A 22716-nucleotide genomic window follows, 5' to 3' on the forward strand; every position below is an offset into this window, starting at 1 on the left:
AGCAGCACTCAGTCACATGGCCTGCACTACAACTTAAGCTTGGTTATGTAACAGTGGAGCTACTAACCACTAGTTAAACTACGGTCAAACATTTACTAGCTACATTACAAGTTTCTTTGAAAAAGTACTGTTTTTAATATATTTTCAAATATGCACTGCCTTTCTAACATTTGAGGTCAGTAATATAAATGTATTTATTTTATTTTTTTAAAGAATAGTTTTTTTATTTTTATACAGAAATTATGCATTACATTTTTTTTTACGGAAGAATTCAAATAAATGCTGTTCTTAGGAACTTTCTATTCATCATTTCTAAGCATCTTGAAAAAATATATCATGGTTTCCACAGAAATATGAACAGTTTTCAACATTGATAATAATCCGAAATGTTTCTGGAGAAGCAAATCATCATATTAGAATGATTTCTGAAGGATCATGAGACACTGATGAGAGACAATATTTGGTCATTTTCAGATCTTATGTTTCACATCAGGGTGTATCTGGGAACAGAGCACACAGTATATTCCCAGTCATTTCAGTCTTTTGTAATGCAACTAGTCAGTTGAATCCAGCTTTAACAGATCAGTTTGAAGGATACTTCATATGTACTTGTGTAATCGTTCTATTATGCTGCACGTAAACTCATAAAAATATTTTTGTCAAAGACAAGGTTTTATTGCATTTCCCTTGTTTAGCTTGTGCTATCAAGTACATTGTGACTTTCTTGTGTAACCTTTGCATAGCTCCACCCACTTCTGCTTTGTCACAGTAGTGCAGGATTGAGGTAGAACAATAGCTATGGCAACATTATTTGCAATGGGGGTGTGGTGGAAAATGTTGTAGAGTGCCCTATCAGCAAGGCACAGTGAAACTGGTTGATCACGAGCAGGTTTCTGCAGTGGGACGTGAGAAGGAGCTCGTACCAATGACCAACAGACGTATTCTCTTTTAGAGAGGCGGGATCATGTGAACCCTTAATAATATAGTAATAATGCCTTTACTGTAATAGAAGGTCATCCTTGTATAATGAACGAGTTACTCCTGTGAACTCAATGTTTCTAGTAAATAGTGGAAAGTAGGTTATTTGAACTCATAGTTGCCAGCTCGTGATTTTACTTCATAGTTTTTCGTTGATGGAAAGGACACTTTGAGTAAGCGTTGAGTCAAGCTCTTTCAGACAACTGAAGCACACACACACATGCACACAATAAGCCAGTGTTACAGAGAGCTTATTGGCTATTTCAGAATCTGATTAAATATTATGCTTTGTTTATTTTGTTTACTGACAGTTTTTTTTAGTTCAGGTCTATATCTGCATCTTATTAGTAACTTGAAAAAGCGGGACGGATTGAATCTTAAAGTCTGAGCTGATAACAGAGCTTATGGTGCAGTGGGAGTATTTGATTTCAACTGCCATGCATCAGACTGCTAATGCTATGAAGTTTATTCACATGATCCTTCAGAAATCTTTCTAATATGATGATTTTCTGCTAAAGAAATATTTATTGTTATTATCAATGTTGAAAACAGTTGTGCTGCTTTTATATTTTTGTGTAAACTGTGAAATATATTTTTAGAAGATTATTTGCTGAACAGAAAGTTCAAAAAACAGCATTTGTTTGAAATAGAAATCTTTTGTAGCATTATAAATGTCTTTACTGGCAATGTCTTTTTATCAATTTAATGCATCTATGCAGAATACAACTATTAATATACATATATATATGACATGGCTCTGAAATGTGGACAGACAAAGATGAGGTGGAGAATTCAGAAAGCTCTCATTATGCACTGCACGTCTTAAACAGTGACCGTGGTTTTTGTTGTAAATGGGCAGCATTGTATTTTTAGAGTTGAGCTCGTCTTCCCGATGGAATTCAGGAGACAAGGTTTGCAGAAGCAGTTGAAGTCTGTGCAGGTCTGTGGCCAAGCGGCATGCTTTTAATGCAATGGGCTTGATCTAGAATGGCTGTCCTACATTTCTGTGTCTATGTGGAGCAACTACAGAAGGCTGCCAGGCTCGTCAGACAATACATGACATGAGAGCTAAGTCCATAAACCAGCCAGGCTTGGAATGAGCAAGTTTCATGTAAGTGCTCCCTGATAACATCATCTCGTCAGAGTTCAAAGTTCAGACCGTTTGGACCCAGCTGTTGAATCAGTAAACCTCCTCTTGCTGAAAAAAAAATCAGTGATGATCTGATGATAGAAGGCAGTGAGACGTGCAGTACATGCTTCTCAACTTCATTCACATGACACATTGCTCAGCATGTGACTAACACTGTCCTTGCAGAGAACCGAAAGGGATAAAGTGTATTTAAGAGATGCAACGCAGCAGATTCTCTGATATAAATCTACTGATTTTATTGGCTTGAACTAGGTTACCTCAAATACCCAACTACAGTATGAGCGATATTAATAGTAAGAATAAACACCTTAAAGGAGTAGTTCACCCAAAGATGACATTTACTCAACATCATGCCATACAAGATGTAGATGAGTTTGTTTCTTTATCAAAACAGATTTTGGAGAAATGTTCTGTAGCACTGCATCACTTAATGGATCCTCTGCAGTGAATGGGTGCCGTCAGAATGAGAGTCCAAACAGCTGTGTTTCTAATAAATAAATAAATCTATTAAGATGTTATTAACCTTAAACTGTTGCTTCTGACTAAAATATGTCTCCTCTATCCATAATATTGCTTTATCTAATATAAAAATTCACAAGAGAAAACAGTTCAAAACTGTTTTAAGCAAATACATTGGTGGATTTGGATTTGAGGGGGCAACAGGAGATGGACTTTTTTATTGGAGAAAGTGTTATTATGGATTATGGACTGGTATTTTGGCCAGAACTAACAGTTTGAAGCTAAAACAACCTTAATAATGCATCTGATTCTTACAAAAACACAGCTTTTCATTTCACAAGACGTCAGTTGAGTCCTGTGGGTTATTGTGAGGTTTGGCTTCTGACAGCATTCATTCACTGAAAAAGAGGATCCATTGCTGAACAAATGATTTAATGCAAAATTTCTCCAAATCTAAAAGGGAAAAACACTCATCTACATCATGGAAATTTTTAGCAGATTTTTGGTTTCTTTCAGCAGTGAGTTGTATGTAATGAAAACAGTTGACTTGACCATCTGTCATCATTTTTGTCTTTGACAGATTGTGTATTTCACTGCCACGTTCCCGTATGTGGTCCTGATTATTCTCCTGGTGCGGGGCGTCACTCTTCCTGGTGCTTATGATGGGATCATGTACTATGTCAAACCTGACTGGTCTAAGCTAGGAGAGGCACAGGTGAGACCTTTAATTCTGTCTTCCAGCTTTCTGTAGAGCTTCAAACCTCTCTACCGCTTTGGATTACATCGTTTGATTTTATCCAAATGTATAAGTGTAAAAGTAATTCAGTATGCTTCATTTTTTTCTCAGTTTATTATTTTTTCTCTCTCTGCTTATAGGTATGATACACAATGCAGTTTCATTTTAGCGTTTTAAGTCCAGTACCTGGAGCCACTTTGACATCAATAATAATTTCAGAAGTGGATCTGTTTGTCTGACTGTCATTACTCTTTCTGTCTCTCTCAGGTCTGGATCGATGCTGGTACTCAAATCTTTTTCTCCTATGCTATCGGTCTCGGAGCCCTCACGGCCCTCGGCAGCTATAACCGCTTCAACAATGACTGCTATAAGTAAGCCTTCCACAAATCCTTGAATAGACAAGGACACATTTTTGCACGTTCTGAACCAGTGTGTTTTCTATCTGAAAGACGTTGTGTCTAGTGCGTTCACCCCATCAGAGAGTCCTGACCTTGTCTTACATGGAGCTGGATTTTAATGATGTGGCCAGCAAAGAGCAAACGGCCTCTCACTTTAATAGTAGATCTCAAATGTCCTGGATACATTAGTAACCAAAAGCACTGAATCAGCAATTCTTTGCTTTGACTAATGTACAAGGCACTTTGGCTGGTTATATATACATTGACAGTCTGGGATGATTTAATTTGAAAATTAAAAAAAATATATTTTAGGATAAAAAAAAAAAAAAAAAAAAAAAAAAAAAAAATATATATATATATATATATATATATATATATATATATATATATATATATATATATATATATATATATATATATATATATATATATATAAATATATATATATATATAAATATATATATATAAATATATATTTGTCATTAAATTAACAGTTTTGATTGCTGGAGATTTTGCACTTTTTTAGGTTATTAATCAAATAATCAAAAGGAGACAACTAAATAGGCTGCTGTGAAATTTTGAAATGCATGCACTTTTTTTTTTTACTTTAATTATCATGTTAAAAATATGTATTAAATTAGAAGTGAATATTATTACTAAATTACAAAACAAATATTTTAATATGATTAATGCCATCATATGTTTCATATTTTACAAATTATTAATATTTATTTTTATAGTTATATAGTTAAATAATATATAAAAATATATTATTTTTTTAATAAAGTTTTTAAATAAAGTATTATTATAATTTTATTATATTTTATTATTGACTTATTATTAATAAATTAACATTTAATCAATAATTGTAAACACAGTTGTTGTACATTTTAGTATGTGCAAATTCAAGGTTATACATTTTAAGAGTGCAGTGCATTACAACACACAATATCTCATAAAAATGATTAAATGCATTATATTCTTTAGTCTATAACCTTGAGTAGATAAATGATTGAAATAATTCTATTGTAGCAGTATTTTTAATTCTTCACAAGAATATAATACTGACAATGAGGTGGAAGTATTTTATGCCTTTTAACTGAAATAAAATGCTGACATATTTAGGCTTCATCTAATGTGTTACACATTCAAATAAAGCCAAACACATGCCACAAGTGAGCTGCAGTTCATGTCTGTGTTTTCTTCTCTTCTCAGGGACGCTTTTGTTCTGGCTTTCATTAATAGTGGCACCAGTTTCTTTTCTGGTTTCGTGGTCTTCTCCATCTTAGGTTTCATGGCATCTGAACAAGGTGTGGATATCTCTAAAGTGGCTGAATCAGGTAAGAGCCTACAGTCATTTACTTCATTACATGTGACAGATTGTGTACTGTACTGTACTGGATGGTAAATGTATATTTTTAAAACATATTTATGTGTCTGCCAGCCCTGAAACTACGTGCATCTAGGTGCAGGTGTTTAATAATTTACTTGACTTGTTTTTAGTGCACATAAGTGAATGCATTTTTGACCTGGGCCTGGTTCTAGTAAAACATTTATGAAATCAATATTTAATGCAAGAGTGATCTGCTGAAAATGAATGAAACATGCATTGTGTGAGTCATGAACATATGTGATATGATGATGATAATGTTACTATACAGTAAATGAATTTCAGTGCAGTGTGATATGTGGCTTGTATTGTTTATTAATGTAAATGTTTATTGTTGGTTTGACAATACATTTGAAAGCAGAATATAAATGATTGTTTATACATAATGCTATTTGCTCTTAGTCATATTACTGTGAAAGGGACCAGACGATTAGCAGTTTGTTTTGTGTGTGTGTGTGTGTGTGTGTGTGTGTGTGTGTGTGTGTGCGCATACTTGTTTATGTGTGTGAGTTTATAATGGGAATGCTGGTATGTGTGTATGTTTGTGAGTTCCAGCTATCACAATAAGTACATTCTTCTTCCTACATGCTGTCCTTAAACACTGAGGATGATAAAAGTTCCCAAGATGCAATGCCTTGATTTTACATACATGAACGAAAATACATTGATTACAATTTACTTATAATGTTATGTTTAAGTTAAAAAATACTACCGATCGTCCATGAATAAGCATCAGACTAGACTAATAGACTAATGCGGCATGAATTTAACGGCCTACATGTTCTTATGTGATGTTCACGCTCGCATGCAGACGTGTTCGTTCATAACACATAGGCCTACATGTTTCACATTTAAAGTGTGAACACCAGACGAAGGTTTGCTGTCGCTCAGATTTTCATGAAGCTATCACTAATGATCTGTACATGACATGACCATCCTACAAGATTTACATAAAAATCATGCCTTTTTGCATAAATATCTTGCTAAAGGCTGTTGCAATAAGAAAGAAATGCATACGAGCACACACTATAAATGTTAGGAAACCACATACCCAAATTTTCTGTATCGATTTCATCAAGAATAGTGAGCATTAATAAATCGAGACGGTTTTATAGCCAGCTTCATGCACTGTAAAAAAAAAAAAAAAAAACATATTTGGAGTTACATTACTAAAAGAACTAGATATAATTACTACATTTTAAAAGAAAAAAATATTTCAGTCTTTCTACCCCAAAATTTCATGTTTAATTCAATGTGTTACTTAGTGTTCAACGTGTTCACTCAGACATTTCTATACATTTTTCACATTATATATATATAAATATATATTTCATTATATAACTTTATTATAAACACATGGACATTAGCTTGCTAAAAGTATTATTTCTCCCAAATTATTGTCTAAAAAATTTTACTGCTCATTTATTAATTTTTTTGTTGCCTAGTTGTTTGAATTTTGCTTGGTGAGCTCATCAACAATACATTCAGAAAAAAACAACACAGTACATAAATGTAGATGTATTTATGTATCTATGTCCTATGAATTACAGGGAGTGAAAAGCAGATGAGATTTTTAAAATAATGCCTCTCAGGTTGTCGTCCCACTTCAGCGATGCAGAGATTGTAGTCCCATGAAACTTCAAGCTTTGCACATTTTCAATGTCCTGACCATTAATAATTAATGGAAAAACAGCATCTGACCTCCATTGGAAATCAAACACCATTTCCTTTGTTTTTTAGGACATCCAACTTCAGACTCCTTTCAAACAATGTAGGCACCTCCCTTCTATAGTCAGATTCATTATAGCCTGTTATTAGATCAATCAGTGTAGTAAAGTCAACATTATTGAAACGTACATATTTACAGACACATCGACCCATCATCTGCATGCATGTGCGTTTGAAATCATTTTAAATCAGTGAAATATATTATATCATTGTGCACCGTTGAGCCTGAAATTGAAATTCACACCAAAGTTAGCCCCAGAAATGGAAATTAAATGTATTTTGACCTCCTAAGCCTATAAATTAGGTCTGAAAAACCTTGGGTAGACAGTTTTTTTTTTCATCCCTGCATGTTAAATTAGTACTGTCATTTCAGAATCAGTTCAGCTCGCGGTGCAGAAGCAGTGCGCTGGTTTGTGAGGCTCAGTAAAGGACAGCATGTTCTTGGCCTGAAGGAGAGACTGTACAGCAAGACTAAATGAGTATGAAGTGATAATATTTTTGAATGACCTGGCAAGATGCCACGGACTTTATACAGACTGACCCTCACATCCTTGAAATGAAGGAATTTTAATTTGATCGCTGCTTGTACATGTTGGGGTTAACACACCAGTATACTGCATGCTTTAAAGGGGTCAAATCATGAGGAATCAGCTTTTTCATGATGCTAAATTAAGTTTAATATTATTGTAGATATTAACAAATTAAACAATGTAGATTGCAATAATTTTTAAATGAAATAGCCACTTCTTCTGCTTTTTTTCAAGTCTCTTTTTCACATTCATATTGTTGTTATAATTTCAACATAATACACAGCAGCAAATTTACACTAATAGATCTGACAGATCTGACCACGGGTAACAGAATTCATTTCTAGTCTGTACTAATTTTAGCACCTTTTTACTGTCACAGCAGGTTTGAACTAAAACTAAAACCATAGAGGAAAATACATACCAAAAAATAAAAATTATTATTATTTTATTTCAGCTATGTGCAAATGGAACATTTCTGATTTGTATTGTTACACTTGAACTTAAATACATAAAATAATATTTAAAAAATGTATTAAAAAATATTGATATGAAATGAAAAAAAAAAAATGACAACAAAGGTACTAAAACTTTCCAATTAATGAAGATATAAAAATAAAAATGAATTCGAAATATCTATAAAAACAGTTAAAAATAGTATCTGAAGTATCTCAACCCTTGACACACAAATATGTTTTGAATGTATGTGTATAGGAATGAGTGTGAGTGTGTGTGTGTGTGTTGGTCCTTGTCTTTTAGTGTGTTGTCTGTGCCAGTATGAGGTTTAGAAACACATCTCAAGGTCTAAGCGAGGCTCTCTGTGTCAGTGTGCTTGTGTCGTGATGTCTTGAGTGGGGTGTGATGTGCTGTACTTCCAGATGACTTTGAGAAGGAAACCATTGACACATTGTTTGTGGCTTTTTCTTATTTTTCATTTTCCTGCAGCACACAATCAGATGACAGTTACAGTTAAAAAGCGGTTCCCCATCATAAATTTGATGCTTTGACTAGTTTTCCTTGATTGTCTTCAGTCCCGTTCTATTTATATCTTGTGATTCATATATATTTATTTATATCTCTATATCTATATTTTGGCTTTATTTAAGTATTAATTTAAGGATTATTTAACCAGGAACTTTGCCTCTTGAGATGTGCACATCTCGATTTCAAGAGGGGTCCTGGAGCAGTCTGCCAACGCAGGTAATCCTCTGATATCTAATGTTAGCATTTACACCTCTACAACAGCCCAGCCCTAAAGTCAGCACCTACGACCGTCTGCCGTCACAGGCAGGGCAGGCCCCACATGCACAGCGTAGCCTAGCCTCATTCCACAATTAGGATCATTCATCTTGAAACGAAGCCAAAGTGTGGAAAAGCTGTACACGGCCAGCACTCGGTCTGCTTTAACCCCAACACAATAAAAACTAGCTAACGTCTAGCACTAACCTTCTCCAAACAGTCGCTTGACATTATTATAAGGCACATCTTTCTTGAATGAGTGTATTTCCTTGTATTTCCATTACATTTGCCTGTTTCTTGCTACATTTGTCAGAAACTAAATAAAAAAAGCAATAGGCCTAGATGTTATGTAAAAGTCAGTGTCCTGGACAGTATCCACTGCTGGTACAAAAATATCCCACCTCTACAGTTCCTTAAAGGGGTCATATAATGAGAAATAGGGCTGTGCGATATGGACCAAAAAAACCTATTACGATTTTTTTTATCAGTTTTGCGATTTCGATTTTAATCACGATTTTGACACACACAGACATGCTTTACAGTCATAAATGCATTCAGTATAAATTTGAAACATATTTCCAAAAGGAAACCAATGAGAGCTTTATCAAAAAGTTGTAACATGTCTCTAGAACAGACATAAGTCAAAATAATCACTAAGTAAAGATGTCAAACAAAATGTCTAGACATAAGGCAAAAAATAAAAAAAATAAAATGTTCAGGGATTTATTTATTTACTGGAGCGGTGCCTCAGGTGTTATATGTTTTGCCCAATATATGTATTGCCCAAGGTTCACACGTACTCCGTCTGCAGTGCGTATACAGTAAGTTATGTGTACGTGGTTCAGAAGCAGCAACGAGAGCACATTATTGTAAGGCGAAAGCACATTAAAATCACGCGAATCTATCCGCTCGCACGCAGATTTTCTTTGCTCTGTTAACAAAACCAGATGCGCGTGCTCAGATCATATAAAATTTTTTCCCCCTTTTATTTATAACCTTTTCTGTTCTCATCTTTTTACTGCGTGCAGTGTGAATGTTCTGATCCGTTAACATGGGCTCGAAAAAAAAAAAAAGGCTACGCATCACAGACAGTGTGTGAACCTGGAGTTCACATATGCCCAGTCTGCTCTGTTCTCGCGCTCCACTTAGGCGCGCTGCATCCTGATTGGTTCAGTTAACATACTGCAGGAGGCCGGGGCCACGGAAAATCGTGCTATAAAGCGATTTAGAAATCACGCACACTCAAATCGCGATTTTATTTAGATTTCGATTAATCTCACAGCCCTAATGAGAAATGTTATTTTACGTGACGTTTTCACATTTACTGAAACTAAACTGTAAAAATGGCTCTTTCTGAATATAAACACAAGCCGTAACTTGGCCTGTCACAGTAATAATGACAAACTATACTATTATTCCTAAACACCAAGTTTAGGAATACTAAACTCCAAAAAGAGCTAACTGAAATCTCAGTGCTAGAAATCAGCGACTGAAGAATAGATTTCATATTAAAACTTTCCAAGGATAATGTTTGATAATTATATTAATTGGCAACGTTTTAAATGCCACCCATAGAAATTTTTTAGATTTCACTTAGATTTTGGATTTTAGCGTTCCTGGGGCTCAAGTGGTAGAGCATTGCATTAGCAGCGCAAGGTTGTGGATTCCCAGGGAACACGTTAGGTAAAAACTGTTAGCCTGAATAAGTAAGTTGCTTTGGATAAAAGCGTCTGCTAAATGCATAAATTTAATTTTTAATTTAATTTAAAATTATCAATGGATATGTATTTGATAACTGCTTTCAAGATTGCAACATGAATATCTATCTATCTATCCATCTATCTATCCATCTATCTATCCATCTATCTATCTATCTATCTATCTATCTATCTATCTTTCTATCTGCACTGATATCGAAGCAAGAAAAAAGGTTTATCTATAAACTAATACTGTAATAGTAACATAAATTAATAACAATAATATTTCAACTCATGACATCAACACTGACTGAAGCAACAATTGACAACTATCTGGTCACGGTAATGTAATATTAAGTATGATTTATTATTATTCCTAAAGACCTGCAGAGCTGACTATGAAAATATGTTAAAGCATGTACTGTTCCTGAAGGATCTCTGTAGCAGGATCTTCTCTATCAGAAGAATTTCAACATTAGAAATCATCGACTGAAGTGTATTATAACTGCATTTTAATAGTCTTCACATGAAAACATTTCGATATGTGAGGATTTTTGTTAAGTAATATCTGAGTGATGATATTACTGCGCCGAGGTCGAAGTGCTGCGAAGTGCTCTTCCGCCAAACATTATAGTCATCATTTTTATCCGCTTAAGAAATTGCTACGTTTTTTGTTTCACCATACTTACTCATGTAACTACTCATGTAACCGTCTTTAAATAGGGTAAACATAGAAGTGTTTGTTAGCTTCTAAATGTATCTCTGTTTGGATCCTAAGGAATGAATGGTGCTAAGCTAAACGCTAGCATAGAGGCGCCGTGCGCTACAGTGATTGAGTGCACGCACTGAGACGGGAGAGGTACGTATCAACTCGTCCAAGTTGAGGGAAAAACATAGTGGAATATTTAAAAACGGTGGCATTTTCCTTTAAGTGTTGTGATATGACCCCTTTAAGCGTTTAGTTCAGTATGATTAAAATAGTCAAGCAGCTTATATTAAACTAAAATGCGGAATAATCAGCCGACTCAGATCAGTTTACATTTCTTCATTTAGCAGAAGCTTTTTCTGTCTCTTTGTATTTTAGGATGCAAATCAACCTACAGAATGCTTCAGATAACAAACTCGAGACTTAAATTTGTGCTTAACCGGCTCGTTAAATTTGTCTGCCATAAACTAACAGTATTGTACATTTGTGGACGTGTGTGTTCTGAAACCAGTGTTATGGCAGATGACTAATGTTGTTAATAGATTTAGACGCCCTTGATGATAGCATGCACTTACAAGCATCTAATGACATGCTGTCTACACAACATTATGGTTCATCTCCAGTGAGAAGCATTAGAATGGAGTGAACAAAGATTTCTAACAACTAAATGGTTAATCCAAACCTGCTTTCTATATAGAAGAGCAATAAAAAACAAACAGTAGGAAAAATGAACTCCCCGCACCCCTGTTTCCACGAGCTATCACTTCGTTTCACCTCATCCAGGTGCTTCTTTCTCTCATTCTCTCTCTTTCTCTCTGATTGAGTTCTGTCTCTCTCTGTTCCGTTGGTGCTGTAAGTGTGTTTGTGTGTCTGAGTTGTGGGCGGCCTGTAGCCCATGGTGACACGACTCTCATGTTCCTCTTCTCCCCCCAGGCCCCGGTTTGGCATTCATAGCATACCCTAAAGCCATTTCTATGATGCCCATGGCTCCGGTGTGGGCTGCGCTATTCTTCATCATGCTGCTGCTGCTGGGACTGGACAGTCAGGTCAGTTTACATGCAGACTTATTAAGGATCATGTGTCTGGTTTTTATAGGATATTGATGGCCAAAGTTTTAAATGCCACCCACAGGTATCTGTTAAATTATTCAGTAAAATCTGGGGGGTGGGGGGGTGGGGGGGTGTTCTTTAAATAATAAAATCTAAGCATATTTTCAGAACATTGATGAAGATGTATTTGATTACTGCTTTTACAATTATGACACTAAATTTAAAAAAAAATAAATTAATGCCATCAGATCATGAAAAATGCAACAACTGCCTTTTTAATATTTTTGTTAATAATTTACTTATATAATATATTTATTCAACAACTAACACTATAATATTACCATAAATTAAAAATAATACTTTAGATATATAAATATATATATATATATATATATATATATACAGATATACAGATATACAGATATATATATATATATATATATATATATATGTTTTTGTCAGTAAAAACATTAACTGAAATAAAAGAAATTCTAAAACGATTAAATAATTAAAATAAAAATGAATAAAAAAAGAAACAATTAAAACACTTAAAATTAAAACAGAAGAAAACATTGAAAATATTAATTAAAACTATAATAGTATCTCAATGATACTAAAATAACACGGCCATGAATCTGAAGTTTCAAATGTGGAAATTATTAAATCTAACTTGACTCTCAAAGGAGTTATTGTTTCATTTGTCAGAGGACATTTTCTTTTCATTTGGCAGAGAATTACCCTTGTGTGTTTTTGATTAAAATATCACCATGCAACTGAAAATATTTTGAGTTTGATTTTGGAGTGAGCCGATTAATAACAGATCATAATATTGTTTTTTTTTCCAGTTTGTTGGTGTTGAGGGTTTCGTAACTGGCATTCTTGATCTTTTCCCTGGAAAGTATTACATGCGCTATAAGCGCGAAATCGCTGTGGCGATCTGCTGTTTATTATGCTTCATTATAGATCTCTCCATGGTTACACAGGTGAGTCCTCTTAATGAAACACCCCTTTATCAGCTGTGAGAATATCAGCATCAGTCGCGTGGCTCTCCATAAGTCAGATAAAAATATAATGGTTTATCACAAGTCCTTTCTCTGGGTGATAGATCGTCACGCTCTCATCCAGAGGCTGATCTTTCTTCACTGGAAATTGTTGCCGTATGTGGGAGTGACATGACTCATAAAGCTCACAGTGAGGGTTTACACAAGAAAACTGACATGTAGCATTTGTGATATTGATTCATTTGTTTTTCACAGATGAAGTTGACAAATTGTGTAAAGATTAAAAATTCATGAGACATATGACACGTATTTCAGGGTAAAACCAAATATTAATAATGTAGGGTGGAACTAGGGATTTGATCAGTAATATATGATATTACTGGTTTATATTAGTTTTTGAATATGGGAAAATAATAGGATATTTTTGTTTTATGAAATACAACCCGAATTCCGGAAAAGTTGGGACATTTTTTAAATTTCAATAAAATGAAAACTAAAGGAATTTCAAATCACATGAGCCAATATTTTATTCACAATAGAACATAGATAACGTAGCAAATGTTTAAACTGAGAAATTTTACACTTTTATCCACTTAATTAGCTCATTTAAAATTTAATGCCTGCTACAGGTCTCAAAAAAGTTGGCACGGGGGCAACAAATGGCTAAAAAAGCAAGCAGTTTTGAAAAGATTCAGCTGGGAGAACATCTAGTGATTAATTAAGTTAATTGATATCAGGTCTGTAACATGATTAGCTATAAAAGCTTTGTCTTAGAGAAACAGAGTCTCTCAGAAGTAAAGATGGGCAGAGGCTCTCCAATCTGTGAAAGACTGCGTAAAAAAATTGTGGAAAACTTTAAAAACAATGTTCCTCAACGTCACATTGCAAAGGCTTTGCAAATCTCATCATCTACAGTGCATAACATCATCAAAAGATTCAGAGAAACTGGAGAAATCTCTGTGCGTAAGGGACAAGGCCGGAGACCTTTATTGCATGCCCGTGGTCTTCGGGCTCTCAGACGACACTGCATCACTCATCGGCATGATTGTGTCAATGACATTACTAAATGGGCCCAGGAATACTTTCAGAAACCACTGTCGGTAAACACAATCCGCCGTGCCATCAGCAGATGCCAACTAAAGCTCTATCATGCAAAAAGGAAGCCATATGTGAACATGGTCCAGAAGCGCCGTCGTGTCCTGTGGGCCAAGGCTAATTTAAAATGGACTATTTCAAAGTGGAATAGTGTTTTATGATCAGACGAGTCCAAATTTGACATTCTTGTTGGAAATCACGGACGCCGTGTCCTCCGGGCTAAAGAGGAGGGAGACCTTCCAGCATGTTATCAGCGTTCAGTTCAAAAGCCAGCATCTCTGATGGTATGGGGGTGCATAAGTGCATACGGTATGGGCAGCTTGCATGTTTTGGAAGGCTCTGTGAATGCTGAAAGGTATATAAAGGTTTTAGAGCAACATATGCTTCCCTCCAAACAACGTCTATTTCAGGGAAGGCCTTGTTTATTTCAGCAGGACAATGCAAAACCACATACTGCAGCTATAACAACAGCATGGCTTCGTCCTAGAAGAGTCCAGGTGCTAACCTGGCCTGCCTGCAGTCCAGATCTTTCACCTATAGAGAACATTTGGCGCATCATTAAACGAAAAATACGTCAAAGACGACCACGAACTCTTCAGCAGCTGGAAATCTATATAAGGCAAGAATGGGACAAAAATCCCACAGCAAAACTCCAGCAACTCATAGCCTCAATGCCCAGACGTCTTCAAACTGTTTTGAAAAGAAAAGGAGATGCTACACCATGGTAAACATGCCCCGTCCCAACTATTTTGAGACCTGTAGCAGAAATCAAAATTGAAATGAGCTCATTTTGTGCATAAAATTGTAAACTTTCTCAGTTTAAACATTTGCTATGGTATCTATGTTCTATTGTGAATAAAATATTGGCTCATGTGATTTGAAAGTCTTTTAGTTTTCATTTTATTAAAATTTAAAAAACGTCCCAACTTTTCCGGAATTCGGGTTGTATATTTTATGTCCTAAATTTTGAAATCTTTTTGAAAAATTGCAAATCCCATATAATATAACGTTGAAAAAATGAATGACAGTTTTTCCCTTAGATGATGATAAGAAATGTTTATTGAGCCCAAATCAGCATATAAGAATGATTTCTGAAGGATCATGTGACACTGAAGACTGGAGTAATGCTGAAAATTCAGTTTTGACCACCTGAATAAATTACATTTTAAAATAGTCAAAAAGAAATAAATTGATATAATATTTCACAATATTTTTACTGCATAAAAATGCAGCCTTGACTGGCATGTTAGAATTTATTTTCAAAAAAATAGAAATGTACCAACCCCAATCTTTTCTATGCTTGTATATATGCATTTATATATTTAATATACCACTATATTATTATACTCTTTGTGAAAAGAGTATATTTCATATTTGTTTTATTTTTCCCTATAAAATAACATGAACTGATTGTGAGGCATTTATAAAATGATAAGGTTCTATTTTGATTTCCTATCAATTTTCGTTTACAGGGAGGGATGTACGTCTTCCAGCTTTTTGACTACTACTCAGCCAGTGGAATGACCCTACTCTGGCAAGCATTCTGGGAATGCGTGGTTGTCGCGTGGGTTTATGGTGAGAATCTCTTCATGTAGCCGTTTTTCCATTCTCTTGTCTCATCAGTTTATTATGAGTACTTCCAGTGTTTGCTGCATTAAGAGATAAGAATAGCATATAGGACCCTGTGCTGGCAGTAACTCTATTCTAATATTCTAATGCTCTACACACCCAAAAGAGCGCTGACTTCATGCCACTGTGTGCAGGTGCTGACAGGTTCATGGATGATATTGCCCGTATGATCGGTTACCGGCCATTCCCATGGATGAAATGGTGCTGGTCCTTTATAACTCCATGTGTTTGCATGGTGAGTGCTGAAAAATACTCCCATCTGTTCAAAAGTGGTTATGTCTGTCAATATGTATGCCATTTAACCCTCCTTTTGTGTTAAAAAACTGGATATAACTTTAGTGTTGTGAATCAACACTATGAAAAACAAAAACAATTCTTGGTAAACACAGGAAACCTCTGTTGAAGCTTGTCTATTACTATTGTGTTAAGGGTCATTTTGACCCATATATTATTGTTCAAAATAAGCTGCACTAAAAAGACACAAAAATGTTTTTTTTTGTCATGACCATTTTTATAAATATATATGTATTTTTTTAAATTGTAAACTTATTTTCTGTTTTCATTTTAATTGTCATTAAAGTTTTAGTAATGGTGTGCTTTTGTAAATTCTTTTGTATTTGTTATCTTTTTTAAACATAAATTAAATTTGTATAATTTTCATTTACATTTTTAATTTTAGTTATTTTAGTGCATCAAGATAAACTAACTAAAATGAGAAAATGACTAAAGTTTCTTATATTTTATTTCAAGTAACAAAAATTTCATAAAGTGTATAAAGTGTGTCATGTGTTACATATTTAAGTGTTTAGAAAGCTACAATATTTTTGACCCGATTTCCAAAGTTGAGTTTCAGATAGAAAATCCGTCCCTAAATGTCGTCCCCACATGTCTCAAATCCACAACGATCATAAAATAGCTCAAAATACTGGTACCCAAAAAAATCACCTGTGTCCAGTCTAAGCGACCACCACTGACTCCAATCATGATGAAGTACTTTGAGAGGTTAGTCATGCATAACATCAAAACCAGCCTCCCCTACACACTCGATCCGCTCTAGTTTGCATACCGTCCAAACCGATCTACAGACGATGCAATTTCCTCCACCCTCCACCTGGCTCTCACACACCTAGAGAATAAAGACTCCTATGTCAGAACGCTGTTCATCGAGTTCAGCTCACCATTCAACAGAATAATAACACAACAGCTCATCAACAAACTAAACCTGCTGGGCCTTAAAAGTTCCCTCTGTAATTGAATCCTGGACTTTCTAACTGGTAGACCTTAGTCGGTCTGTGTCTCCACAACACTTCGAGCACTACCACACTGAGCACAGGTGCCCCACAAGGCTGTGTGCTCAGCCCAATGCTCTTCACTCTGCTGACCCACGACTGCACTGCCAAGTTCAACCACATCATCAAGTTTGCGCATGACACAATGGTGGTAGGTCTCATGAGCAACAGCGATGAAACACACTACAGAGAGTAAGTGGCACAGCTGGCTGAATGGTGTGGTACTAACAACCTGTCCCTCACTGTGGAGAAGACAAAGGAGGTTGTGATGGAATTCAGGAGAAACTCTGTTGACCTCCCCCCACTGACCATCGACAGCTCTCTGACCAGCTGCATCACTGTCTGGTGCGGGAACTGTAGTGCAGCAGACCACAAGACCCTCCGGTGGACAGTGAACACAGCTGCAAAGATCATTGGTGCCCCTCTCCCCTACATCCTGGACATTTTCCACACATGATGCTCCAGCAAAGCCAACAGTATCATGAAGGACCTCACTCATCCCTCCCACAGTCTCTTCCAGCTCCTACCATCAGGAAGACGGTACCGGAGCATCAGAGCCCACTTCGCCAGACTGCTCAGCAGCTTTTTCCGCCAGGCTGTGAGAGCCCTGAACTCAAATCACCCGCCCTCCTCTGAAACCCCACACAAGCCCCCTACCTCCTGAACCATGAACCATCTCACCCCCCCCCCCCCCCAACCTTTCCACATCACAGAAAAACTGAAACATTCTTTTTTCTTTTATTTGTGCAATTCAAATCATTTTTGTGCAATTCTCTTCTACAGGTGCATGTCAAAAATTAGAATATTATGGAAAAGTTCTTTATTTTTTTTAATTTAATTTAAAAAAAAATCTTATATTCTAGATTTATTGCACACAAACTGAAATATTTCAAGAGTTTTTTGTTTTAATTATGATGGTTACGATTTACAGCTTAGGTAAATTAAAAATTCAGTATCTTAAAAAAATTTTTTTCTCAAAGATCAAACAAAAAAAGATGTACAAAACCGAAATGTTCAATATCTCAAAAGCAAGTTTAATTATGCACTCAGCACAAGGTTGGGGCTCCTTTTGCACGAATTACTGCTTCAGTGCAGCATGGCATGGAAGGGATCAGCCTGTGGAACTGCTGAGGCATTATTGAAGCCCAGGTTGCTTTGATAGCGGCCTTCAGCTCCTCTGTATTGTTTGTCAGATGTTACTTATCTTCTTCACAATACCCTATAGATTCTCTGTGAGGTTCAGGTCAGGTGAGTTGGCTGGCCAATCAAGCACAGTAATATCTTAGTCAGCAAACCACTTGGAAGTGGTTTTGGCACTGTGGGCAAGTGCTAACGTCATGCTGCAAAATGAAATCAGCATCTCCATAAAGCTTGTCAGCAGATGGAAGCATAAAGTGCTCCAAAATCTCCTGGTAGATGGCTGCATTGACTCTAGACTTGATAAAACACAATGGACCAACACCAGCAGACGTCACAGCTCCCCAAATCATCACTGAATTTGGAAACTTCACACTGGACTTTGGATTCTGTGCCTCTCCAGTCTTCCTCCAGACTCCAGACCTTGATTTCCAAATGAAATGCTAAATGTCTCTGGCATCAGTCCACTCCTTATGAAGCTCTCCCAAGTTCTTTAATCGGCTTTTCCTGACAATCTTCCCAAGGCTGTGGTCATCCCTGTTGCTTGTGTAACCTTTTCCTACCACACTTTTTCCTTCCAGTCAACTTTCTATGACTGTATTTTGATACAGCCCTCTGTGAACAGCCAGCGCTTTCAGCATTGACCTTCTGTGGCTTACCCTCCTTGTAGAGGGTGTCAATGATTGTCTTCTGGAAACTGAAAGTTCGCTTTTTTTAATTAAATTACAAAAAATAAATACCTTTTTTAATGATATTGTAATTTTTTGAGATGCACATGTATGCACACTAGACACTTTTCACACACTGCTGTATGTACTGAGTAATATGTGTTCACATGCTCATGCACTACAAATCATCTTGCACTGTTGTCCAGTCAGCTGCTTCACTTATGATGTCAGTAGGTTAGTTGTGTGTAGGTTTATACTGTTTTACTAAATTGTTGTATGTCTGTATTTATGTAGCACCGTGGTCCTGTGAGGCATGACATTTCGTTCCACTGTATGTCCACACATGCAGCGGAATGACAATAAAGCTCAACTTAAACTTGAACTTGAATATTGCAAGGAAACCAATGGAGGTCAATTTGACCCACAACACTAAAGTCATAACAAATTTGTACAGCCTTTCCAAAACATGTCTACGTATCAACACTTTGCAAGCTCATTCATGACCCTAAAATATGAACACTTTACAAAATGTCAAGAAGAAATAAAGGCAATTTGAAAATTGGATGTAGGTCAGACTGACCTGAACAAGGTTAAAATCGATATAAAAAGACGTGTTAAGATTTTATTGTTCAATCAGATTGTTGACACTGATATGGATGCCATTGCTCTTTATGTCTTCAGGGTATCTTTCTGTTTCATCTGCTGAACTACAAGCCTCTGACCTACAACAATGTGTATGTGTACCCATGGTGGGGCGAGGTGATCGGATGGTGTCTGGCTCTGTCCTCCATGCTCTGTATCCCCGTTAGCGTTGTGTACAAGCTCTCTGCGGCCAAGGGAACATTCAGAGAGGTTTGCACCATTTCAACCTATTGAAAGCACTGCTCTATTTTCCGTGCACTTGCACTAATGCATGAAAGGTGTGGAGAGCATTGAAATAGAAGTAGGTGTGTTTATTTTGAGATCCAGTGTTACTTCACTGAAAAGCATCAGAATTACATCGCATGAGAAAGCGTTGTGTGTATTTATAGTTACTAGGCTAACAGTTGTCAGATAGACCACAATGCCTCACCCCCTCAATGTTTGCTTCCAAACACACTGTATACTGACATACAGCTGAGGGTTGTGGCATGTATGTGTAGGAAAACTAGCAAAGGAGGATGCAGGAGGAAATAAGAAATAATAGGACTGTCAAACTAATAGTAAATGTGTTTAATCTCATGTTTTTATAATGCAATAAGGCATTCTGTTACTTTTTAAGGAAAGAAAACTAAATGATGTTATTTGGGGGTTTAGCAATTTGTGAGGATGACACTAGGAAAATATGCTCATATCTATATAAGGATACTGGCAAGAGGGAAATTTCCTCACTCGGACTAAAAACAACCAGATGATTATTTCTCAAACTGCATCTCGGTAAATAAGAAATGAAAATATGGAAGTCATTGAAACTGCAGATATTTCATTTGTTGAGCATTGTTGTGTTATTTTAACATTATTTCTACTATATCTATTATAAAATATATCTATTATAGTATATATTTTGTTATTTTATATATATATATATATATATATATATATATATATATATATAATTGTAGTTTTCTTCTCTAAAGTAGCTTGATTTTATTCAGAATGCATACAGTAGGACTATGTGAACTGCTTCGAACAAGCATGTTGCCCATTCTTTATGTGTTTTGTTTTTCATCCAGCGTTGGGAAAATCTGACCAAACCAGTGTGGGGAGCCCATCACCTCGAATACATGGCCCCTGACACTGACATTAAAAGCCTGGCCTCTCTGTCTCCTGGAACGGAGGAGAACAAGGTGATCATTTTTGAGAGTGTTATGTAGATTAAAGGGAAATGCTACGACAACCCTCCTAAGGCAAGCTGGTTAAAGAAATCGTCAGTATTTTTTTTTTTTTTTTTTTTTTTGCCATTTTATGGAATTCTGCATCAACTTACAGTCTTAAAACATCTGATGGAAATTGACGGTTACATTTTGTTTCGTACAACAGATCCTCTAGCATGCACATTACCAGATGCTCCTCCTCCACCTGTTGAAACTGCAAACTATATACATGATTTAAAAAAAAAAAACAATGTGCAAAGTTTATTGCAGATATCAAGACTTGCAGGGTGAAATCAGCATGTCTTTGGAGGGGACATTATAGTGTAGTCTATAACATTATTTCACAGAGTGGCAGAATTCCCACAGGCCACTTTCCTGAACGTGATATGGGTCTCTTTGCACTGACAGGAGTATCAAATCTGAGCAAGAAGCACATGGATAAAAGGAAGAAAAAAAGGGTGGTGGTGGGGATACATGTTATAAATGCATCCTTGACTTAAAGTGGCCCAATACAGATAATAATTAGTAGTGGTGGGCATAGATTAATTTTTTAATCTAGATTAATCTCACTGTGATCTTGAAATTAATCTAGATTAATCAAGATTAAAATGGCTCACTCGAATTCTCCCGAAGGTGTGTTACCCAAATAAAATTGACAAACAGTAAGTCTTTGAGAAGGGTTTTATCAAGCTAGATGGTGCATTAGAAAAGGGGCTCATCTCCTGTTTCCAAAATGCATCACAAAGTGCTTGAAAAAGCTGTAAACTAATTCCACATTGCACAAGGTGCAAACAACCTTACGCCTGTTTCACACATACTCCGTCAGCAGTGCGTATGCGTTGCATATTTTTTACACACCCATGCTAACGGATTCCAGTTGTGTTCCAGGAGCGTCGCGTCCTGTGTGAAAGCACATCGAGTCCGTGCTGCACCACATACGTAACGCACACGGACTGCATACGCACTGCAGACGGAGTATGTGTGAAACAGGTGTGAGCAGCAAGCAACGTTTCATGCAGACTTTGTTTACAATTTTAGTTTCAGTTCTACATTTTGAGTGCCAGTATTAGTATGCTCTCTGAGAAAAAAAAAAAAAAGTTATTTAAAAAAAAGTCAGTGCAAATAAAACATTGTATAGTTTCACAAAAATGCATATTATTGTAAAGTTTCCTATAGCTTTATCAATTCAATATTCTACAGATTGAAAGCAGGTTATAGTGGGAAATATAACAGATAAGTCAAAAGACCACAATTTGAAATGTTTTCCATCTAGATGCAGCGTTTTGTTTAGTTTTTTGCCAATGTGCAGAACACTGAGTATCCGAGTATGTTCTGCTGTAAAGGCTGTGACCGCAGGTGAACTATAGACATGTAGTTGCCAAACTTTGCCTTCATTTGTCTTAAGTTGAGAACCCATAGACAAATAGCCAAGATTAAACCAAGACAAACCAGCCTCATTCCGACCTGTGGGAATTCTGCCCTGTAGGAGAATCAACTCAAAAACTAAATCATTTTGACATTATAGATGTAATCAGAATGTACAAATTAGACTACATAATGTAAGGCCTCAGAAAATATTTGCACATTGTTGTAAAATCTGCTAGCACTTTTTAATCGTGTTAGAAAGCATTTTCTTTTTTCTTCTTGTGATTTACATACTGTAAAATAAATCGGAGATTTATTTTGTGAAGGCTTTTATTTTGCTTATATGCATATAAATATAAATACATATTGATATATGTGTGCTATATTTTAACATTTGATGCTGTATGTACTTTTGATAAAGATGATAACATGGAGTGGGAATTCTTAGTGAAATGTTGCAAAGCAGTTGCCAGAAAGAATACAAGAGATAGCACACAAAATTGTTTTATTTAAAATATCAAGTGCTGCGGTTGTTAAATGTTTTAGATTGTGTGTGTAAAACTCCAGTATTTTCTGCTGACCACCCAGAATCCAGCTCGATTTGGTTTTCATTGAACTTTTA

At 35.8% G+C, this 22716-nt stretch overlaps 1 protein-coding gene across 2 annotated transcripts in view; it reads left to right on the forward strand.

Annotated features, from left to right (window-relative positions):
• Positions 1–21251, forward strand: part of LOC132114872 (sodium- and chloride-dependent creatine transporter 1-like) — a 34499-nt gene extending 13248 nt beyond the window's left edge. The window contains exons 5-14 of one of the 2 annotated variants that reach the window (XM_059523245.1): positions 3168–3302; positions 3591–3694; positions 4937–5061; positions 11942–12054; positions 12903–13040; positions 15626–15728; positions 15917–16017; positions 19558–19728; positions 20589–20702; positions 20896–21251. In XM_059523245.1, coding sequence (XP_059379228.1) covers positions 3168–3302; positions 3591–3694; positions 4937–5061; positions 11942–12054; positions 12903–13040; positions 15626–15728; positions 15917–16017; positions 19558–19728; positions 20589–20702; positions 20896–20904 — 1113 coding nt within the window. In that variant the 3' untranslated portion in view covers positions 20905–21251. Of the gene's footprint in view, positions 1–3167; positions 3303–3590; positions 3695–4936; positions 5062–11941; positions 12055–12902; positions 13041–15625; positions 15729–15916; positions 16018–19557; positions 19729–20588 lie in introns of both variants that reach the window. The other variant, XM_059523244.1, reaches the window with a different exon arrangement.
• Positions 21252–22716: the final 1465 nt, after the last annotated feature.

This window comes from Carassius carassius, chromosome 34 (genome assembly GCF_963082965.1).
Source record: "Carassius carassius chromosome 34, fCarCar2.1, whole genome shotgun sequence".
Taxonomy (NCBI): Eukaryota; Metazoa; Chordata; class Actinopteri; order Cypriniformes; family Cyprinidae; genus Carassius; species Carassius carassius.